The sequence below is a fragment of the Coloeus monedula genome, assembly GCF_965178545.1.
Source record: "Coloeus monedula genome assembly, chromosome: 3".
NCBI classification, from domain to species: domain Eukaryota; kingdom Metazoa; phylum Chordata; class Aves; order Passeriformes; family Corvidae; genus Coloeus; species Coloeus monedula.
Genome location: NC_138783.1, coordinates 81,747,233 through 81,769,946, shown reverse-complemented (window position 1 = coordinate 81,769,946; position 22,714 = coordinate 81,747,233). Strand labels below are relative to the sequence as shown.

At 39.3% G+C, this 22,714-nt stretch overlaps 2 protein-coding genes across 7 annotated transcripts in view; both read right to left on the bottom strand.

Annotated features, from left to right (window-relative positions):
- The window catches only part of LOC309571104 (DNA excision repair protein ERCC-5-like), a 16,747-nt gene extending 8,555 nt beyond the window's left edge, over nucleotides 1–8,192 (bottom strand). The window contains exons 1-10 of one of the 2 annotated variants that reach the window (XM_082278300.1): nucleotides 8,142–8,192; nucleotides 7,835–7,855; nucleotides 6,108–6,208; nucleotides 5,313–5,488; nucleotides 4,693–4,808; nucleotides 4,503–4,595; nucleotides 3,645–3,705; nucleotides 2,573–2,716; nucleotides 1,508–1,715; nucleotides 98–1,246 (exon numbers count right to left, since the gene is read on the bottom strand). In XM_082278300.1, the coding sequence (XP_082134426.1) occupies nucleotides 98–1,246; nucleotides 1,508–1,715; nucleotides 2,573–2,716; nucleotides 3,645–3,705; nucleotides 4,503–4,595; nucleotides 4,693–4,808; nucleotides 5,313–5,488; nucleotides 6,108–6,195 (2,035 nt within the window). In that variant the 5' untranslated portion in view covers nucleotides 6,196–6,208; nucleotides 7,835–7,855; nucleotides 8,142–8,192. Of the gene's footprint in view, nucleotides 1–97; nucleotides 1,247–1,507; nucleotides 1,716–2,572; nucleotides 2,717–3,644; nucleotides 3,706–4,502; nucleotides 4,596–4,692; nucleotides 4,809–5,312; nucleotides 5,489–6,107; nucleotides 6,209–6,375; nucleotides 6,453–7,834; nucleotides 7,856–8,141 lie in introns of those variants that run through there. The other variant, XM_082278301.1, reaches the window with a different exon arrangement.
- On the bottom strand, nucleotides 7,957–22,714 carry BIVM (basic, immunoglobulin-like variable motif containing). 5 transcript variants are annotated; one of them, XM_082278304.1, is made up of 12 exons: nucleotides 22,484–22,614; nucleotides 20,801–21,403; nucleotides 19,762–19,888; nucleotides 18,773–18,868; nucleotides 18,576–18,680; nucleotides 16,733–16,827; nucleotides 15,419–15,551; nucleotides 13,083–13,154; nucleotides 12,133–12,216; nucleotides 10,357–10,453; nucleotides 9,148–9,397; nucleotides 7,957–8,224 (listed from the first exon to the last, which is right to left on the bottom strand). In XM_082278304.1, exons 2-12 carry the CDS (start codon nucleotides 21,288–21,290, stop codon nucleotides 8,187–8,189), a joined length of 1,587 nt encoding a protein of 528 aa, XP_082134430.1. In that variant the 5' UTR covers nucleotides 21,291–21,403; nucleotides 22,484–22,614; the 3' UTR covers nucleotides 7,957–8,186. The 5 variants fall into 5 exon arrangements, 4 of the variants coding, with proteins under 4 accessions (XP_082134430.1, XP_082134429.1, XP_082134428.1 ...); XR_014226283.1 differs by lacking the exon at nucleotides 7,957–8,224 and adding an exon at nucleotides 9,742–9,899 and having other exon boundaries at nucleotides 9,339–9,397; XM_082278303.1 differs by lacking the exon at nucleotides 7,957–8,224 and having other exon boundaries at nucleotides 9,076–9,397; nucleotides 22,576–22,714.

Below are 22,714 nucleotides of genomic sequence, written 5' to 3'. Positions count from 1 at the left end.
GAGCATTTCTTACAAGGAGAAAAGGTTACATTCAAATGACTACAAATACAATATGGTCCTATTTTCTCATCTTTTTACACAATTAAAAAGCACATACCATCAGAATCACTGTCTTCGGACTGTGACATCCCTTCTCTTTCCTCCTCATGATCCCTTGCTCCTGGAAATAAACTAATATCCCCAGATACATTTTCTGCTGTTTGGGAAATTACTTCCTGTGTATTTTCAGACATTTTCAAGTTTTCCTCATTTTTAGAAAGGTCTGTTGTTTCAGCATGAATCAAAGCCTCTATACCAGTTTGCACAGGGGAACAGCTTGGCTTCTGCACACACAAATTCATATCCTTATCTCCTGGAGACTTTAAGTCCACTTTGGAACCATTTTTTAATTTGTCTAAGTCTTCATTGCCTTTTCTAGTATTGTCAATATAAGAACAATTTTCAGTTCTGGACACACTGGTATCCTTTGGTGAAATATGATTCTCAGAATCATTTTCTTCCTTGTCTACATCTTCTGTGTCTTTTATAGTATTGTCAATATAAGTTTCAGCTATAGACATATTGGTGTCCTTGGGTGCAATATGATTTTCTGAATCATTTTCTTCTTTGTCTATAAGTTCTTTGCCTTTTCTAGTATTTTCAATAGCAGAATAATTTTCATCTCTGGATATACCAGTGTCTTTGGGTGTAACATGACGTTTTTCCAACTCCTGACTCTTCTGTTTAAATTCAGCATCTTGCATAGTCACTTGGATTGATGAATGAATTGTAGCTGTAGGAATGTTTCTTCCCTCTTGAACTTCAGCAGTCTGCTCTTCCTCATCTGAGCTACTAAGCAGAAAATCCTTCACTTCTGGTCTTTCTGACAGCACTCCATCAGTTGTAGCAGTAAAAACTTCCTCCCTTTTATCATCTTCACTCAGAGCTTGCTGAATTGCCCGCAGTGTTCTTGGGGATACACTGCCTTCCTCTGATACAAATTGGTCCATGTTCAATTGCCCTGCATCCAGTTCTTCTTCTGAGCTGCTTTCTACCATAGCTGCCTGGATAGCAAGCAAAGTCCTAGGAGAGGGGGGTGCTGCCACCACACTGTCATCTTTCTCTGTCTGCATCTTGTCAGATGCAGCCAGCTTTGCCTTAGCAGGAGATTCATTGATTTTATTTAATTTAGTCAATTCATGCATTTTTGATGAGGGTCCTGCAGTAGTTTCCAAGTCTCTACTCCTAGCTTCTTTTGCTTGAATACCTGAAAGAAAGTTTTGTGTTGAAAAATACTCCTTTAAAACAACATTTCATTTTACATAATGAACATCACTATATAAAGATTAATAAACCACTTTTCTGTAGATTTACAGATCACAGTTAATGATGTGTAACAGTAATGCACATTTCATACAAAGTACTGGCTACATGAACCAACAAACAATATTGAGGTTTTTCTTAAAACTACCAGTTGCTGAGTGTACACTCCAAACAACAGGTTTTACAAAATTAAGACCTGACATACCCTTTATCAGAATATAGTGAGAAGTCTCTTCAGAGACCACCCTCCTTGATTCCACTTCTTTCACAAAACCACCTTCATTTTCATATTGTGTTTGGATTTCACCCGAGTGCTGTTGATTCATTTCTTTTTGTACATTTTCTATGCACCGATTGAGGTTGCTTTTTTTAAGCAAACCCCTAAGCTGGTACTGGGAAAAGTCATTGGAGTCCTCAAAAAAACAAAACAAAACAAAAAACAAAACAAAACAAACAAGTCAATTGAAATAAAACACCCCTTTTAAGCAAGTTGAATTCCCACGCTCTGGAAGAGTGTGGGAATTGTTTGAAGAGTTCCTTTAAGCAGCTAACATTTGTCTTTCACTGGCTGCTGCACTCCAAAGTAACAGCAATACTACACTGGCAACACACAACAATTCTAAAAGGTACCCGTAGCTCTGAGTGCTGGCTAAACAGGAGACCTCGATTTTGTGACCAATAAAACTTAGCTGGTTATCAGACCTCACCCCCACCTTAAAAAAAAGGCAATTAAAAGAGAATCCTTACGTGGATCACTTTAAAATGATGATTCTTAGCTTACACTTGGACACAAGCCATCATTTGATCTGATATATATTGGACTTTCAAGATCTCACTGTAGAAGTGGCACTATAGGATTCCCCACTTCTCTCTGAACAGCTTAACACATCTGCCTAAGTTACAAAAGCCTTTTCCCAGCTCCCAGCTCCTCTAACAACCTCAGGGTTTGGAATCGAAGCCGTGTTCATTCTGTCTGGTTCATCCACACCAGTAGCACGTTCTGCAACTTTGGGCATCATGCTGATGAGGCATGAAACACAGCATGAGTTTTAACATTTTTGCCAAATGGAATTAGCTCTGCTAATTTTAGTGCAAATCAAGAGATAAGGCTGTTAAGAGTCATTATCTCATTGGGGTCTTTTTCTCCTGAAGGTAACATCTTTTATTAAATAGTCAGGGCGTAAAGCTTTCCAGATGTAGTACTCTTTCTTCATCTGCATTAATGGCAACAGCTCCATTCTGATGTCTTGAAAGCTGTTTTAAGTATTACCTCTGGCATTGCTTCAAACAATGTTCTTCTTCGCTTTGTAAGTTCTTTAATGTCAGTCAAGATTTCATGTTTTATTTCTGGAGGCAGTTTGTGGAAATCTTCTGATTCAATATCTATAGAATAAGGATTTTCACATAACTGTTCCTATAAAAATAGAAAACAACAATACATATTGTATGTATTGTTGCACAGCACAACAAAAATACTAAAATATTTAGAGCATCATTCCAAACAAGACAAAAAAAAAAAAAAAAAAAAAAAAAAAGAACTTTGTTGCTGCTTCCCATATAGTGAGGAAAACAAGAAAAAAAAAAGTAACTACTATGTAATAAAATAATGTTAAGTAGCTCATTACTGATGTACAATATACTGAGAAACTTGGTTTTATTCTTTTTACAAAAAGATACTTAGTATAAATCACAGAAGCAGGTCATATAGCCTCAGCTACTCTGATTTTATCCTTCTAAGAGGTTCTCCTTCTGAATGAGAACGACTTCAAAGATAAACAGTCTTTCCAAGAATTTTTTCTGGTTTTTTTTTTTTTTCTATTGATGAAAGCAGAGATAATTTTATTATTTATTATGTCTTCTTCTTAGTTTATATATTTCTTTTCTCCTCTTCCTATCAGATCAGCACATCAGAAGCAAATACAGAATTTATCTGTGAAAACTAAAGTACTGACGTTCAACATCAGTTCATACTTGGAGAAGCACAGGAATTTTGTTTAATATGCTGCCTTTTACTTGCATACATATGTGCACAAATGCATGCATTTCACCTGCATTGTTACAAAAACCAATGTCTTCTCCACATGTTCAGAGGAAGTAGTAAAAAGAAAAAAAAAAAAGAGTACCAGAAGAATTTTCTATTCTGCTGTATTCTAGTGGAGAAATTACATTTATATTTCCTCCTTAACAGGAATTCTTAGAGTACTTGTTTGCTTGTAAGTAATGCTATAGTAAGACCTATATCTCCAAACAACTGGATTTTTTAAGCGCTTTGTTTGTCTTTTAAGCATAGCATATGAATGAGAAGATAGCTCACAGTAACAAGGCAACTAGGTTGCACATACTTGCAACATCATTTTCTGGCTCATTCTCATTTGCCATTCTTTTTCTTCCTCCTCCTCTGAGCTAAAAAACACAAAGAGAAAACAAAAGGTGTAGATATTCACCCAGGGAAATAGAGTTTCTATTTTAAGCAAAAAGACATTAGTCATCCCTTTGCTGGTTAAGTACAAAAATTCACATCATCAAACATATATATATATATACACATATATCTATATATATACACACACAAACACACATACAAATACATGCACAGGTCAAAAAGATCTGAACAGAAAGTAAGAAGGCAAACTTATGTCACTTAAAACTCGATTGGGACAACTGCTGCTGTTTAGATTATAACACAATTCTTAATTGGTCAGCATTTGAAGTTTATAAAAGCACACATGCGCAAAGAGTGACCCACAGGGCAGCTTCACGTTCTCACTGGGTGTTATTTAAGAAGATGTCACAGGTGTGACAAGTACAGACAAAGCCTGCCTCTGCTGAACATGTCAACACAAAACAGACCAAGCTGCCACACAGGCAGCAGCCACCCAAGCTTGAACAATCAGTCCCATTTAGTTGTATGGACATGGCCACAGAGACTGAGGTAGAACTTTCATCCTTATACATGAATCCAGTGTAGAAATTTAATCTGTGGGCTGAAAGCCTCTTCTGTTACTTTCCCATAAATAACTAGAAGGCTTCTGTATCCAAAAAGAAACTGAAATAAAATATAAATTAAAGAAATATACTTTATATATATATTACAGTGTCTCATAGATCAAAGGCCTTTCATCTGCATCAAAAAATGTGGTTTATACTTTTATCCAAGTTTATTAAAAGCCATTTAATCTATTTTTCTTAATTCTACCTACCTGTTCTTCTCTTCATTCTCTAAAGCAGGCAATACATACATATCATCAGTTCCTTCTCTTCGAACTTGTGTAATACTGGGCAAAGCTTCATTGCTTAGGGAAAAAAAAGAAAAAAACAAAACAGCAGTTAACAACATCAAAAAGACTTACTATCACTTATAAACAAGGGAAAAATAATTTTTATTCTTGCCTTTTGCCTGTAAGAGCAGTTTTGATAACGTGTCTCTTCAAAAGTGTTTTCAAGAGTTTCTCTGTAGTTTTCCTGGAATCATTGATGGCAATTTCCTTTCTTTGTCTTCGCTTAGCCTATGAAAATAAGATTACACCAACAATATTTTGCTGGATGCTGAAGATGCACATCCAGTGAATCCCTGTTAAAATTCTGTGTGCTGAGCCTAGGAGCTACTCCTAACTCATCCTACACCAAGGGGGACAGAGCCTTCAGAACCTCTATATCCGTTTCCTCTGTGGGACTCAGGAATAGCTTTCAGCTTCTGGGTACAAGTGTCTGCAGAGCTGAGTTCAGGTCCATTCCGGAGCACAAGCCAGGCTTGCATCATCATCTATTTCTCTACAACTTGGCTCCTATGCAAACCAAACATGCCTGTATCAAAAGAGAGATGCTGCATCTTCCAAGAGCTAACCCAGGCTGGAACTGCAAAGGACACCTCCACAGCAGTGGACTTCAATCCTCCATCCCCACAGCTCAGAAGCATAAGCAGAACAACAGGAAGGACATTGAAAATGGCTACTTACTATCAGCAGACCTACATCCTCTTTTGTATTGCAGTGACTCAAAAAGGTACTTACCAAGGTTTGTCTCTTCAGAAGAGGTGCTTCTCCATCAAAAACAAAGACAGGCCGAATCCGGAAAAACAGTAACTTGCAGAGTCGATGGAACAGAGTGAGGAGGTGAGCATTCCGTACAGAAATACCGCTACGATCTCTGGCTCCCTTTATTGCTTGGTTCAACCAAATACTGATATCTTAAAGAACCACTGAGAGGAAAAAATGTGTTTCTCTTACACATATACCACATTGGGATTTCCTATAAAGTGCACAGATTTGACTGAGTGGCTTTTGCCCACGGCTCCGGGCTTGTCTTATCAAAACCAAGATTATCCAAATAGCTATGAACTTAGAAAAAGAACAAATCATTGCCCCTATTTCCCTGCACAAAAAGCAGTGGAAGCAAAAGTGCAGCAAATACCTCCCCAGTTATTTTTACAGGTAAATGAAGGGTAACTTCCTTACACGTCTTTCCAGAATTTAACCAAGAATACAGGATAGGAAAGCTGATGTGTTAAGTATAAAACTTTTTCATCTTGTAGTCCTACTGAGAGCAGCACATTTATTTATAAAGTGCAAAATTCTATAGTCCAACGCTTGTATAATGAACCTGTTAAAAAAAGTCTTATTTTTTAAAAGATGAAAATAAAAGAGCTTAGTATTTCACATATTATGAAGTAAAACGCCCACTTACCAGAACGTTGGCAATTTAAAGGTAATAAAAATAATAAAAATATAATCACTTATAAATAAGGGAAATAGTTAAAATAATCTCCCTTGCAACTTCGGTTCCCCAGCTTTACTTTTAAAGGATACCAACAGCAAGAATTTTCCCTTCCAGTGTTTCTGGGTTTATGGGTCTCCCGGTGCATTCGAGCAGCTTCCAAAGTCCTTGAACTCCCATTGTCCTTTCTTAGCTGCTTTGAGAGAAAACGTATGAGGCACAAAAGAAGGAACAGCCCAAAGACTACACGGCCCGCCACTGCTTTATTAATTCAAACAGAAATAACGAGGCAGCTGCTCGGGCTGGGATAGCCAGTGGCAGGGCCAGGGGCAGGAACAGGCGGGGGTCGCGGTCCCGCACCTGCGGCGGGGAGCAGATCCTGGCGCAGGGACGCGGAAGGGACGCGGAAAGGAAACCCCACCGTCCGCGGCCTCTCCGCGCCCCGAGCGCAGGCCCCACCCGGCGCAGGCCCCACCCGGCGCAGCCCCGCGGGCCGCCGGGAGCCGCCGTGCGCGGGGCGGAGCCGACGCGGGGCCCGGCCCGGGAGCGGCCGCCCACAGCCCGCCCCGCACACCGGGGCCGGGCGGCTCCCAGCGCCCGTTCTCCAGCTTCGGGAGCACCGCGCTTCCTGAGGTCGGTGGGCTCCTCGGCTGCCCGAAGGAGAGCCTAGCGCCAAACAGCAGAGAATAACATCATCAATTATGTTGGAAAAGATCTCTCTGAGATCATCGATTCCAGCCTGTGACCGAACGTCGCTTTGTCAACTAGACCATGATCTAAGTCCCACGTCCAGTTTTTCCTTAAACACTCCAGGGACGGTGACTGCACCACCTCCCTGGGCAGTCCCTTCCAATATCTAATCATCCTTTCTGTGAAGAAATTCCCTTATGTCCAGCCTAAACCTCACCTGGTGGAGCCTGAGCTCCTCTCATCCTGTCACTTGTTACCTGGGAGAAGAGGCCGACCCCCACCTGGCTACAGTCTCCTGTCAGGCGGTTGTAGAGAGCGATAAGGTCACCCCTGAGCCTCCTCTTCTCCAGGCTAAACAACCCCAGCTCCCTCAGCCGCTCCTCATAGGATGTGTGCTCTAGACCCTTTACCAGCTCTATCACCATTCTCTGGCTGGAGAATGAAAAAAGTCTCCTGTCCCAGGACAAAAGCCCACAATGCAGAACAAAAGCAGTCCTATGTTTTCCACCCCCGAACATGACTGCCTGTGCTCTCTTTGTTCTGGCCCAACCATAGCCCCAGTGCCCCTCACTGCATGCACCGCACGACCTGGGAATCCCTAGGGAAAGCTCCCTGCAGCACAACCCCAAGGACACGCACCTGGCTCCGGCTAGTGCTGAAGAATCCGTACTACGTACTCTGTGGATGAAGTGTGACAGTCTCCAACCCAAGAGCAAAATAACTGTACAGCCAGAATTTCATCACAACCTACTTAAGCAGAGCAGCCAGCTACCATCAGAGGAGAGACCCTGTTTCTCAGTGCAACTATCACTATTAAGCAAAAGTTACGAGACACACATGTAACTCCGGCTATGTTAAGTCCTAAATCCCCTAAAGGACACAGCTTAAGTACTCTAAATAAAGCTGAGTCCTCAGCCCAACCACAGCCTGCAAAAACAGGGTCTGAAAACAGTTGATCTGGAAAATAAAGTTTCAAAACCTATGGGTTTTTGTTCAGTCATGAGGCTGGCAGACTTCGAGAAATTAAACATTAGAAGTCACAGGGGCTGCACAGAGCACCACTCTTCATGACCCAAGAGATCCTACCTACTTTGCTAAGTAGCAGTTACAACTCTGATCATTCACTTACCTACTTTGCTGAAGACCTTCACTAAATGCAGGGCCATCATTTCCATGAAAAATGAAAAGCAAACAAGATAGAAAACAAATTTTATTGAATGAACAAAAGTCTAAAAGTCTCCCATTTTTGGTTAACAAAAGCAGCAACCTACAAAACCCCTGCATTCCATGACAAATCTTTTTATGTCAAAAAATTAATCCTTGAGCAGGTATGAACATTTGTACACAGAACAATACAACTGTTGAGATGTGTTTGGGCAAACAACTAGATTAACCAGGGAAAGAAAAAAAAGAAAAAGAAAAAAAAAAGACTTCACCTGGGACACCTGAAAAAGCTTGAATTGTTCTGGCTGAGAGGTATATCATCGGGGCTGCCAGCAGCTTTCAGCACTTGCATCCCCTTCACACAAAATGAAAAGAGCAGCAGAGAAAGGACAGAGGTTTTAAGACTGAACAAGGAAAAGAACTGCCAACAGAACACAGTGTTCAGCTAGCTCACTTGGCTAATGGTAAACGCAGCTTTTTAATACCGAATTTCATAAGCTTGTGTTAAGTGAGTCCGTGCTCTCAGGAGGCTCCAGGGTAAGAATTCAGCCACTCTACCCACAGAGCAAAAGTAATAGAGAAGTTCCATCCTCAAACAGGTGATTCCTCAGAGTCAAAAACAGGCAACCAGATAAGGGAAAAGAAACGGAGACCTTCTTGACAAGATACGATTATCCGACTGACAGAAGTCTAGTGGGAATTAAACAGAGAATGTACGTTCTCTTTGTAAATCCAACAAGTTTTCTAACAAATGTGATTTTTTTTTTCATTTGCACTGGATATGGGCAGCCTTACTAAAATGAAGTGCTAGAAACAAAGGCAATGTTTACTTTTATCCTTACACCATTTGCAGAATAACCCTTTTTTATAAAGTCATACCATAATTTTTCATGCTTTTGAACAATATATATTTTCAATGAAGTCTGTTTATTACATTGACTGATTTCAATCTGTTCTTTTGTTTTCACAGATCAGGACATAGTACAATTATTTCAAAAGAAATGATTGATTTTGCTATCATATTCACCTTTGCAAAATTACAACAATCTGTGCTTATTTGTCACTTTATACATCAGATCTCGTCCATTGCAACCACATCAACGTATTTATTTAATAATTATGAAGCTGTATCTTATACCATAATTTCTATTCTTATGTGTTCTAGGACTAATAAATCCCTAATAAGTTTTGATTAAAACTAACTTTAATATATCAACTCTATCATCTAAAGTTAATTTTAATCATTTCCATCATAATCATTATAACTCTGATACCCACTGTTCCTCCTCTCCCGAAGATTAGATTTCTTCCACATGGATTCTTGATGAAAGCTAGCACTGAAAGATCGACCCAGTCGTCCATGTTGCTTCTTAGATATATTGTCTTCACTCTCAGATTTGGAAATTCCTTGTCCTTGTGTTTGGGATTGTTTATTCTGTCTAACATTGCCAAATGGAAAATTCCAAGGACCAAATCTTTGCCAGTTAAGTCTCTGAAAGGCAATGATGCAATGAAGATTTCCTCCAACCTAATCGAAGTAAAAAAGGTTCTTTGTTAAATGCACACTACAGGCACATTTCTAACATACATAGATACTTGATATCAACATTTTGGCAAGTAACACAATACTTTCAAAAAGAAAACAAACAAAAAGTGCCACAATACACAAACCAGGAAAAAAAACAACAAACAACAAAACAACACAATCCCATATACACAAATATACAACTTGCATCAATCAGTTCTGATTGTTTCCCAGATTCAATTACTGCTTTCTTTTTCACCTTTTTGATCTTTTTAAGCTACCTATTTTATCTTTCATGGGCCAGTATCTTCTTATCTTCTGCTAGTCTTTTTTTACTTTCTAGCTACCTTCTCAGAAATAATCTGTTCTGGTCCATCCTGATCTTGCTGACACAGTCTTCCACAGGGTCTTCACACCTGAAATCATCTCTTCAGTCTATTATTTCTCACAGACTTTCCATCTTCAAATCACAAATACATCCTCCACCCATGAGATACAGCCCTATCTATAGGAAAGAAAGCCACATGCATTGACAGTAACTCCACAAAAGGGAGACATGCATTCTTTTATGCCCAATCCTACTTGATTGTACTTCTTTCCCACTAAAATGTCATTAGACGGTCACACCCCAAATGGTCTGTAATTTGTCCGCAGAACATTTCTATACTTGCTGCAGCTACATTTTAAAGCAACAAAGTTAAATACTGTGACCAAATACATTCTGTATACACAGATATTGTGGTTCATCCTAGCATATACCAAGCTACTGATGTTTTATATCTTGTCCAGCAAGTAAATCTAAATGACTTTGTTATGCAAGAACTCACATTATACTTTTGTCTTCAGCAACACTTCATAACAGAGCAAATTTCTTCAGTGAAGTTATCTTACACTGCTAAAGTATGAGTAAGTTTGCAAAAACCTACCATGAGTTTCCTCCCATCTCAGTGAGTTTACCTTACCTTCTTTGTTTTTCGATGTTGCAATCCTCTCTCTAGGTGTCGAATATCTAGATATTCTGGATTTTGAGTGTTTAGGTCAGTGACAATATCTGTCCACCTACAGAATAAAATCATTGCTACTCAGCTGACATAAAACCTCAGCAGCAGAAAGACTCACATACACATGCACGCAAATACAGATCTGTAGCTTTAAACAGTCTTACCAGTGATTTAAAGATAAATGAATGTGTGAAGTTATGAAAGCCTCAATATTAAGAGACATCAAGCTAGATATAAAAGTGTCACGTTTAATCAAAGCATTCACAGTAATTATTCCTGCTCTTGGGAAACGCCTTCCAAAGTGAGTAAGAGCACCATGAGTCATTAGTTACATTCCTTACGCTTACCAATTCATCAGTTTGGGAAAGAAAGAAACAGTGTGGTTTAGGCAAGGAGAAACATTAGCCTTTTCTTTATTTAAACCTCACCTACCCTTTTGTATTATTTTGCTCAATTCCTTGGTTTTTTTCACACACTCAATGTGCTTTTACCAGACAGCTCTCATCATAACTAACTCCTCCATTTTATTTAATTCTAAACTATCAATTCAATCACTCCCCATTCACTCAGCTTTTCAAAGATTCATAATTCCTTCCAGCCCAACTGAAACAAATACTTTCATATTCCAGACCCCTTTAAACCTGCACATCACCTTTTCATTTCTATCAGTGTCTAACTACTTGTTTCTCTCTAACACCACCCTCCAAGTTCAGAAAATGCATTTCTACTCCAACCTTTGCCCTCTTTCCTTATGCACAGAACTCTCTCTGCCAGCTCTCATTAGGAGTGCAGCAGGAGGAAGAATGTCTCCACAATCAAAATTAGTATTACAAAGGGTTTTATTATATATTCAGAAACCTTTTCCTGTGCCATTTGTAGCTAATATACCACAGGACAAAGTTCTCCCTTTGGGATCTACAGTATGCCATTTCTCAGTAACCACATGCATAATGTGCTTTTAATTTTGTTGCACTTAATCTTGTAGCCCAAAATACCCAGGTATTTGTAGTTGTCACATCACTGACAAAAAAAAAATTAAATATAACTACGCCATGATATTTCTACATAGCATCCTCTAGCTCTCCTAGTCTGTATGTCTAGTTTAGACATCAACTTTGTATGAGTCAAACCTCATCATAAATATAACTGTTTAAATGCACAGATAAGCAAATAAAACAACAAAGTACAGGCTGTACCTGTACCTGAGCTAGATGTCAGCAGCAACAGAATATCCTGTGCATAGCCCAGACACAGCCTGTGGATGTCCTCAGCTTCACTGTAAACTCCTCAAAGGGCCATGCAGTCTGTAAGTCACAACTGGCACGACCGTAGATGGCTGAGGTGCCTTTTCCTCCTGACTAATGTGAGCTGTGTCACACTCAAACAAAAGATACGGGCTTTGACTTTCAGGAGCCCACATATGTTCTGACAGGTGATACAAAACTGCAGAGCCAGCCTTGAGGTCAAAACACAAAGCTTCTCACTAAAGCAGCATCTGTTTATGTCAGATACATACATATATACACACGTATATAGTCATTAAAAAGAACTAAAAAGTCCCTTGGTGACTCTGAGTAGAGAACTCCAAACTGATTTGAAAGAAAACATTGGGTCACAGAGAGCCTGTGTTGGTGAGGCAGAGTTCAGCCCTCAGCGCTGTTAGTGTGGTTTGTTTTGAAGTGCCAAGTTTTGGGAAAGGTGCAGTGGAAGCTGCTGCATTCTTACCAAGTAACATACCTTTTACAGTGTATTGTTGGATGCTTTCGGCTCGGCTCTCCAATTAAGATCCAATATTCTACTTCTTGCTGCAAGACACGACCTCTGTTCAACAGAAGATACAATCCTAGTAAGATTTATTGTGCATACTATAAAGAAAAAGAGATATTAACAGTCTGTTGTCCTTTTTAGGATTTTTTAACATTTAAAATTGTTTCCTCAGCCAAACTAAAAACCAGCTCCTGTGCTATAGTGCTCACAATTGCATACAGGGAACCTTTTGTTCCACAAGGCCTGAAAGCAAACCTTGGGGATGCTATTGCACATTAATTGGGAGGAAGACAGATTTTCACTAAAAGCAGTTTTACTTGGATGAAAGACAGTCTGGTACATGATGTAAATATAAATATATAGGAAACAACAGAAGTAAGAGTTGTGGAAAGCCACACAAATGTGGTACAAACAGCTTCCTCCCCATCTGTGATGCCTAGCAGTCATGAAAGAGTTCTTTCCACTATTTTTAACCTATACCTTGGCTGGTAGTTGTTACTAAGAGTTGTAGGGTAACCTGTAAGAACAAAAACTGGCAACTTCAAATGCTTCCTTCTAAGCATCCAATACCAGATATTAAAGATCCAAACCTTTGAACTAATCCTAGTTTGCAATCAACTTCCAAGAAGCTCAAAGCTTGCGGTAACCTTGTCAGGGAAAATTTGTGACAGGTATTAGGACAGACTGATGAGATACACAGAAATGCTCTGTGACTTCCTGTGTATAATTATCTCATGAAAAACTGCATCAATTTCAACTGTGACAAAACCTGACACTTTTCTGCCTATGGTATTAGACAACATATGGCCTTATTTCCTGGAACAATTTGTTTACTTAAAAAAAATTCCCTGTAAAATAACAATGTATTCCATCAATGCAAAGATGGGAAACCAAGACACAGGATAGATTAATTGACTTACCTAAAGTCACACTGGAAGTCTGTGGTTGAACTGGGAACTGAACCCAGGTCTCCCGAGTCCAAATCCAGCAACCTAAGATCATACAGGAAGTCTGTGGGTGACCTAAGAACTGTCTCTAAGCTCAGCCTAGCAACCTACCTACCCACTCCTTTTGGGACCTAAAATGTTTATTAGCTTGATTTTTAAATAAAAACTTTCCTTTGTAACTAGAGTGCAAAAACTGGTAAACAAGAACTGCTCCAGGATCTATGGGTAGTGCTTCTGCAACAAAACTTTTTTTTCCTCAGCAGAGTCAGAAAATACAAAGAAAACAGGATGCTCACCTGGTCTGACCTCCAGCCTAAAGTAAGGCTATAAAAGCTCCTTGAACTTGTTATTTCATGTTTCATTGTTAGAAGAGAACTGTTGTTAAGAAAAAAAGCTAATATTGACTTAAAAATAACATCACTAGGGACTAAGAATCCATTTCAGCCATGGGTAAAGAATGAAAGTGTTGTTCTGACTCATTACTAAACAATATAAATTTAAATTAATTATCAGACATGTTACATTTCCACACACTGGACCATACTATTTCTCAGATTGCATTTTTGATCTAGTGAACTTTTTTTTTTAAATTTTGGTCTTCCAGGGCAGATTCTCACTAATTGATTGAGTAAGTACGTGATTAACATTTTGGTAAATTCAAGTAGGCTAATGTGCTGGATTTCTATCTGGGGCATATTTCTTACACTCTCCTCACAAACCTGGCAAGTCAGTGAACTCGTCTCAATAAGAAACTGTATCCTTTTGTTCATACATTAAAAGCTTTCATTAACCCTATCATAAGCCTCACACTGGGGACAAATTAGATTCAGATGATTATGCTTTATCACCTCAAATCAATGACCATTTTGAACTCCAAAAGTAGAGCTAGCATTCTCCATTCCTTGACGTGACCCTACCCTCTTCAACACAGCCAAACTCAGACTGCTTAGCAAGCAAATAGCCAGTTCACTTTATACGAGTGGCCTATGCTTTTCATTGTTTGACGTTCCCCACTATTGGTATCTGCTAATTTCCTCGGGGATTGACTACTTATGCTCTATGATAATGCTCATAAATACAGACCAATGGTTGAACCTTGAGAAAGTCCAACAGAATCCTTTAGTACATACCATGTTTGCAACTACTTTGAGAGAGGAAAAACACCTTAATATGATTCAGTGAATGAGATAAAACAAACTACTCTCCACAAGAGAGTGCATAGAGTACTCTACTACGTATAGCACTCTACATTGAGCAGCAACATAAATACCTTACAAAAGCTAACACATCTCAAGAATTAATATTTTCAAAGTTAAAATTTGTGCATTTAATGCAAGACTCCCCCTAAACTCAGTATGACTATTAATGCTATTATCCTTTTTAAAACCAGTATTTAATTTAAAACTATATCTACTATTGCATTATATTATCCTAGTAGCCTCACCCTGACAAATCTGAAATTACGATACAGGTAACTGTATTTTTATTCTAAAATTGGCATATTAAGCTTATAGAAGTAGTCCAGCATGTCAAGCATTGTTTAAAAAAGCCAAACCTACTGTCAAAGTCCAAAGTTCTCTCCTAGCTTTTCTTCCCCCATCCCCTGCCAATTCCTGGTAACAAATTATTCAGATATCTTTACTTTTCTATGCCTTACACTCCAGTAGTTGGAGTTTACCATCACCATTATTAGTCAACATTAATGCAAAAAAAGTACATAATCACCATCCTGCAATACCCACACAACCCCTGCTCTTGCCACACACAAGCACTGGTTTCTAAATGTAAATTTCATCACATTCACCTCATGAGGGATTAATATCACTGTAGACTTTTTGCTTCTAGTTTATAAAGGAAAATTGCAACATACACACATTTCTTTTGTTTTCCCTTCCAAGTTCTCTAGAAACAGACTCTCCCCATAACTACTTAGCTTTTTATTGTTTAGCCTTAAAAAAACCCCACCTGGCCTTTTTTCAGCCCACACGTTTTTATCTTTCAGATTAGTTACTTTCACTTGTCCTTCAATAAAATAACCACCTTCTCTCTATCTGGCTAGAAGGCCTTTAAACAAACAATTTCTTAATACCACTTACAGTTTCTCTTTTAAGTTCTCTCAGTGTAGTCTGTTTAGTTATGTTTCATTTTAAATCAGTCCTTTCAAATCACACTGTAGTGTTTTTCTAGCTCAGACAAATGCCTATATGACACAAACTGAAATGTTATTTATGGAGAAAAATTGTATCAATTTGAAGTAAATTTTTCTGTATGTGTCTTCCACTAAAATAAGCATAAACACAGTATCTTACCTATAGGCTTTACTAGCTTTTACTGGGGTTGCTTCAAATCCAATTGGGCAAAAATAATGGTTTTGGCAATGGTAGATATAGGCCATTGATTCGTCTTTCAGTCCACGTGTTAGCTTCGCAAGGGCCCCTGCAGCTACAAAGAAAGGTCAGGTTACAGGCCAGGGTGCTTTGGATCCTATGTAACATATTCAGCAGAAAAAAAGACCTATTTCACAACAAAGTAGTTATACTGCTTTTTGAATGGGAGGACATGACCTGACAGGCATGCACAAAGTACACTTTTGATTTTGAACTTATTATTACTCTTTTGTACCAGGCAGGATATTAAATACTATCTGCTGCACAGTCTGTGCCAGGGAAACACAATGTAAAGTATGCTTTGTGTTTAGATCAAAATCAAATTGACAAGAACCAAAAGTATCTCTTAACCAAGGAAATACACGCTGCAACAGAATGTAGTCCCACTGCCCCAAGTCAGATGGGGCACACATTGATGATACTGCTGAAACCACTGAAAACACTCAAACATTTTGGTATCATGAGCTTCTTGCAGCTTCCTAGTCTCAGGAACACATATGGGCATGCAATGGTTTATAATGTGACCACAGTGCTCAGTTTCAGGAGAAGACTAGAAGAGGCACTGAAACACGACAATTTTCAAGTGGGATACCAAGAAAAAAAATATTTCCATTTTCATAATCTCTAAAACTTTTCAGCGTGGTTTTGTATTTTTAAAAAAAACCTTCAGTTAGAAGGTAATTACCCAGACTATACCAAAGGATAGTAAACTGTGCATAAAAGAAAATTTTTTTAAATAGCACGCCTAAAAAGTAGACAAAAATGCAACTTCATAAGCTAATTGAGAATAATCACCTAACTTCAGAGAGAGATGTTAGCTAAAGTCAAGCACAACAGATGAGTTCATTACCTTTAAAACTGGGCTTTTAAAAAGCATAAAACATTTGGTAAGGACTAATACTTTTTGCTCTCCCAGTGGATGACAGCAAACAAATCTTCCCACACACGAATGCAGAACTGGAAATGCAGTGTTTTCATGGATACCTTAAAATTCCAATTCTGTGGCAGCAGAATATATAGCACAGAATGTATTTTATCATAATAAAAGTACAAATGAAAATTTTAGCTAAATAAGAGAAAAAGTAAAAGCAAAAAAGTCAACCAACTTGGAGCTATTCAATACCTTATCTCAGAATGGAAGTACTACTTACAGACTTTGTCCTGTCAAATGCTACACACTGCAGGATTTTTCAATTTATACACTGTAAGGTGAATGCTTTAGGATTAGCTACGTACCAGTTTCTCCAGCTGTCTTGTTCTTCCCATGAGGTTTATATAGAACATATGAGCATCCCTTGATATGGAAGTGATCATTTATTTGCCTAAACCATCTGAAACAATAAGCTTAAAGATTGTAGTAACTCAAGAGTTATTAAATACAATGTTATTTCCTCACACTTTCCTTATGCTTGACAGTTTAGGAAAAAAAGTCTTGGTGTGCTACTAAGTACCTACCTCACTAGTATTTAGATTGTAGATGACTATGGCACCCAATACAAACGAAACTTTAAATATCCTAGACAGTAAAATAAATACATAGAGCCTTTTCCTTCATTCTGCTTTTCCAGATTTGACATAGATCCATAATAACCAAAAATCTGGATGTGAAATGTTGGTCCTATTGTACTGAGTCCAGTCACCTCTAATGTTCAATTACTCAGCCTTTAGAAAGACACACAAATTCTGAGGTGCCAAACTTCAATCGTGATTTGTAAGGTACATAAATGAAATCTAAGACACCAGAAGGAACCCTTCAAGTGAGACTTTCTGCTTATCCTGTTGGGTTTCTCTCACCTAAACTTCACAAAGCCTGAGCATTACAGGAGCCTCAGACTGCATCTCCTCACCACAGCACTAAGCAAGGACAGGCCTGCAATTTTTCCACATTAGAAGATTTAAATTCACATGTTTGAAGATAATACCTCAATCACAAAGCTATGTTGGGCAATAGGGCTGGCTCCCAGCCATCCTGTTTCGAATCTGCCAAGTACTTCAAAATTATTGGACCAGGCAGGAAAAAAAAAAGAAAAAGATGAGTAACTTCTCTGCAACACACAGGACACTCACAGGGGAAATTGAAGAGGAATTACAAGTTAAATTTTTGTCTGTATGCACTGTTGACATAAAGAGACAGAACATTGTATCAGCTTGGTCTATCAGAGTTGCTATACCCTGACATATTCCTGAAGAGGTACAAATCCTGGATCTGAATTTCCTAAAGCAGGTAAGGAAATTTTCACGACACTTTCCAACAATCTAGCCAGTATGCTGGATGCAGAAGAGACTGCTGCCACATTTTCATATCCAGCACCATCCTGATCAGCCAAACACTATATATTGCCCTAAAAAAAATTAACTAAATCAAATGCAACTCATGAAGCAAGAATAATGCAAAATTTTTTAATCTTACCAAAGTGTAACACAACAAAGCCCTGTCAAAATGTTCAGCACTCTAGTACAATACGCTTCTTGGCTCTGTTTAATCCTAGAATGTCTTATTAATTTAATACCCCAAAAAAAAAAAAAAAAGTACTAAGAATTTAGGTCCAACCTATAAATATCAGGAAACAGCAGAGAAGAAGTGATAAAAAATTCCAAAGTATTCTGTGACTCCAGCCCCATGTTTTTGTTCCTGAACAGCTCAATTGGAGCAAAGGTGCAGCACTATCTCATTTTCAATTCTTAAATTACATTTTACTTAAAGCTAATAATGTATCAATTGTCTTTTCAGGCTGCTTCAGTAACACTAGCAAGTATTTAACATGCATTTTCAAAAATAGGAACATAAGTATAAAGAGAAAGTTTCCTAACCAGAGTATTATACAACCACTACACAAACTGAACCAAAATTCAAATAGACTTTCACACTGACCTGACCTGTGTAACAACATCACACCATATAAAATGGCCAGTGCAAACAACTCTTTGGGAAGTTTCATTGTCAGAGTACTCAGGTATGCTTCATTATTCTAAAACTTAAGGGGATTAACATGTCGGCCACTTTGTTTTTAAATAAATGAACTACTACTGTATTTTTAAAGGTTCTATCTCCTAGCTGCATCAAAAGAACCAAACATACCTCATTAGAGTTGTATTTCCAGTGAAGGGACCAAACCTAATCTCCTCAAATGGGGGCTGAAAGCCCAGTATATGCAAAGCCTCTTCTTGAGTGATGGGTGGTAAACTTAAAAAAAAAAACAACAAAGAAGTATCATAATTAGAAACATATTTTTGAAGCTCTAGAGGCAAAGCAAAGCAGTCTGTGTGGCACTTTACCTTCCAGCTCCCAGTGTACTATATAAGAAATTCCAGCAAGACACTAAGGATGAAATTCCACAGGAAGTCTTGTATTGAGGTCGGCTAACACAATACCTTAAACAAAAAACCCCAAACACATTAGTAACACATTACTGACTCTCTCATATGATAAACCTGAACTACTTTTTTGTGTGCCATGTCACTAAAGTGCCACATTATATTAAATGTTTTTGTGTCACCTGTATTAAAAAAAAAACAAACAAAAAAACCGAAACAACTCTATCCCTAAAAAAAAAACATTAAGCAACTATGTTAACCAATTTCTTTGTTAGATGCTACTACCCTATTTCATATAACTCAGTCAAATTTCTAACAGCCCCATGGGAGTTCTGTGCAAACGACTCTGTCAGAAAATATGACTCTGTACTAGTATAACATATGGATTTATCCAGTCTCTTCTAACATGTGAGCTTGTGGCAAACTGCTTCTCTACCAATTTACTAATGAATGTCATTCTGGGTCAGAGATTCCCTAGGTTAACTCCAACTTTCTGATGTCACAGACATAAAGTAAGAACTGGACAGATGCATTAAACTAAGTGAATTCAGTGAACTATATTATGACAATAATGGTCCTATAGAAACAACAGATTCTGATCAATTAAAATTGGGAGTAAAATATATCAGTGGTACATTTAAGGTTACTTTTTGCCTGACCATGCTACTGAACTTGTATTTCTTTTTGAAATGAATCCCCACATAAGTTTTTCCCTTTACTGAAACTAAAAGGAACATTTAGAAAGAAAAATATTTTAAGAATTCCAACAGATGGAAGAGAAGCTCTAATTTTTCTTGTAGAATGCATCAGACAGTGTGTATGCTTAATATATCCCCTTTCTACTAAAAAAATTAAAAAGACACTACTAAGAAGTTGGAAGTCGGGTAACTAGCAACAGTGTTTACTGAGAAACTACATGGGTAATTTTAAATGCAATTTATAAATACTACCATCTCCGAAGGTCCAACACTTTTCTCTCCTTCACATCTTCAAGAGCTGAACGCTGAGGACACTCCCTGTACTGTTTGCTCTTTTTCTCCACAGATTTCTTCTTTGTCCCTTGTTTCTTCATGCTGCCTGCAAAACAAATTTCAGAATCAAAAGGATGCCTAGGCTGCCATTCATAGCTTTCTTCCTAAATACTCTTAGTAGTAGCATACAGCTCAAATAGAGACACTGGTTGTGTTAGTAAGTGTAAACTGGGACTAAATATTAATTGAAAGGAGAAAGCTCAAATACAGGAGAAAGCTCTAAACTGTCAACAGGTTTGTAAAGCTGCCATTAGCTCTGTAAACAACATGGTGTTTAGATCATAAACGGAATTAATGATGACCTGCCCAACTGTTTAGAGAGGTAAGTCAATCTGATTATTCTAATGCATTAAATCACCCATCCCAAAAATAGACTCTCAGACCAACATGGACCTCTCATCTCCTAACATTAAGTACACAGGGAACATAATGAAATGCTTGTTTTTCACTGCCAGCCTTGCAAACAGCTACAGTTTCTGATGAAAACTTATATGCAAATCCATTAATAATAATATACACCTAAGGTCTTTTCCTTTTTATAAGCCACTGTGACAGCAGAAAATGGAGAGTTGGGCCACGTGCTCAAGCAGAAGTATTTTTGTCCCATTTTGAAGCCATACATCCAGAGGTATAACGTACTAGGTTCTACTAAAACAAAAGAAAAAAGTCACACCAATAACACAGGGGGAGGGCTGGGGGCGCAACACCAGAAACCATCCCAAATACTATACAGTTAAGCAGAAGCCAGCCTTGTTTTGGATCCACTTCCCCTAGAAGTTACATTTGACTTTCTCTCCTTCTCTCTCACTCTCTTCTGTCCTGATAAGCAGGTTCCTTGAAATGAAGTACAGGCTCTTCTATAGCACTTCCTCACTGGACATGTGCTGGCCAACCCCCTTCACAGACAAGCTGTAAACATGAAGCCTTTTCCTTTCACATCAAAACTTCACCACCTCACCTGCTTTGTTCTTCAGATTTGAGTTCATGCCATTGAACTCTGATTTGTCTATTTCCCATGCCAGTGGAAGCTTTCCAAGATTGCCAGGCAGGCTTTCCAAGTTAGCATCTTCACTGTAGATTATCTCTGAAGCACCAGTTTGAACGCTGAGCAAGTTAGACGTATTATTTCCAACATTTAAGGCAGCACTGCTTGATAGGCAGGCACTAACTGAAGCACTTGGACTTTTACAAATAGATGTTACTCTGTTTAAAAAGGCATAGTCTGAGCAGATGGTATAAAACTTCTCTCTTGTATGAGTCACAGGACATCCCCATGGATAATGCCCATCTTCCCTAGACACCAGGGATGCAGTGGAGGCATCTGACATGCAGTATGGCTTCACGGGATCGTGAAGAGAAGCTTCTGGGGATTCTTTCCCAGGTCTGTTTTCAGTGTTTCCATTATTTCCAGAACCATTTTCTTTTTCATCTTCTGAAATAGTAGGCATTGAATGATACTAAAAGAGTATTGCACAGCTAGGAATACTTTTTCTTTATGTTTTAATTACAACAGGGTTTTCATCATTGCCTCCATTGCCTCTGCAAGGTATCAATGAGGTACCTGAAAGAAAATGTAAGTTAGTATAGGTGTCTCATTCGACATAAAATATACACAAGGCTTATCTTTGAACTCATAGCCAATAAAAGCTAAAATACCGTTCAAAATACCACAACACACATGGTGTCTTTCCCTAAGCATCTCTAGAACCTCACAATCAGCACTTTTTATCATTTATGAGGTGCCAACAGCATACACTGCAGTGATATCATGATGAGGACATAATGAGCAATTACACTTCTAAACCAGCACACGAATAAAAAATAAAATAAAAAAATTAAAAGCTTTCCATATTTACATGGTTGTGGTTGATCTTTTCTATCCCTTACAGTCACAATACACTGCTAATGTGGAGTACAGAATAATTTATGCAAATTAATAAATCATCATACAGCATTTTAAGGTCACTTAATTCTGCTGAATCCGGCAAACTTCTGCTGCAAGTGAAGTTCAAGCATAATATTACAGTAACTATAGCCTCTATCGATTGTAAATTGACAACACTACCCTCAACCTGTTCCAGTGTTTTCCTCCTATAGCTGTTAACGGTTCCCTTTTATTTTTATGCGCCTCTTATTCTTCAAGACGTGAGAAAGAAAAGCAGGTTTTGTTTATGGCAGCTAAGAATTACCAAAAACACATTTAGACGGCTGGCTGGCTTGCTTTGAACGATCGTTTTTAAAGGGCAAGCTGACAGCGTGTGTGCTATCTGTCATCTCAGCAGCTCGCACGTCTACAGACACGCGCCGCAGATGGGAACCTGGCGCGAGGGAGGCAGGAATTCCGCTCCACAGCCGCCTCCTGCGACACCGGCTTCGGGTCGCTGCCCCGCACCTGCAGCGCCCCGGGAGCGCCTCTGGCCTCCCACGGCCGGCCGGGTTCCGCTGGCGGAGCGCAGGGACACATCCAATCACCCGCCCCTCCCCCCGCGCTGCCGCCAGTCGGTTCCAGAGTGAACAGCCGCGGCTTGGGGGAAGGGGGCCCCCCGGGACCGTGGGCTCGCTCCCCTCCTGGGCGCCTGCGAGGGGCGGCGGGGGCGGCGGGGGCAGCGAGGGCGGCGGAGCTGCCCCCGACCCGTGTTACCTGCGCGGAGCGGGGCCCGCCGGCGTCGCCTCCCCGGCCGCGGCGGAGCGGGGACGCGGGCGCGCCGGAAGCAGACACAGCCGCGCGCTCACCTGCGCGCCCCCGCCGCCCCCCGCCTCCTCCGCCGCCGGCCCGCACCAACTCCCGCCGCCGCACGGGGACGGGGGGGAGGCGCGTGGCTGCTCGGCGGCGGCGGCCGCGCTCCCGCTGAGGGTCCTCACGGTGCCTCGG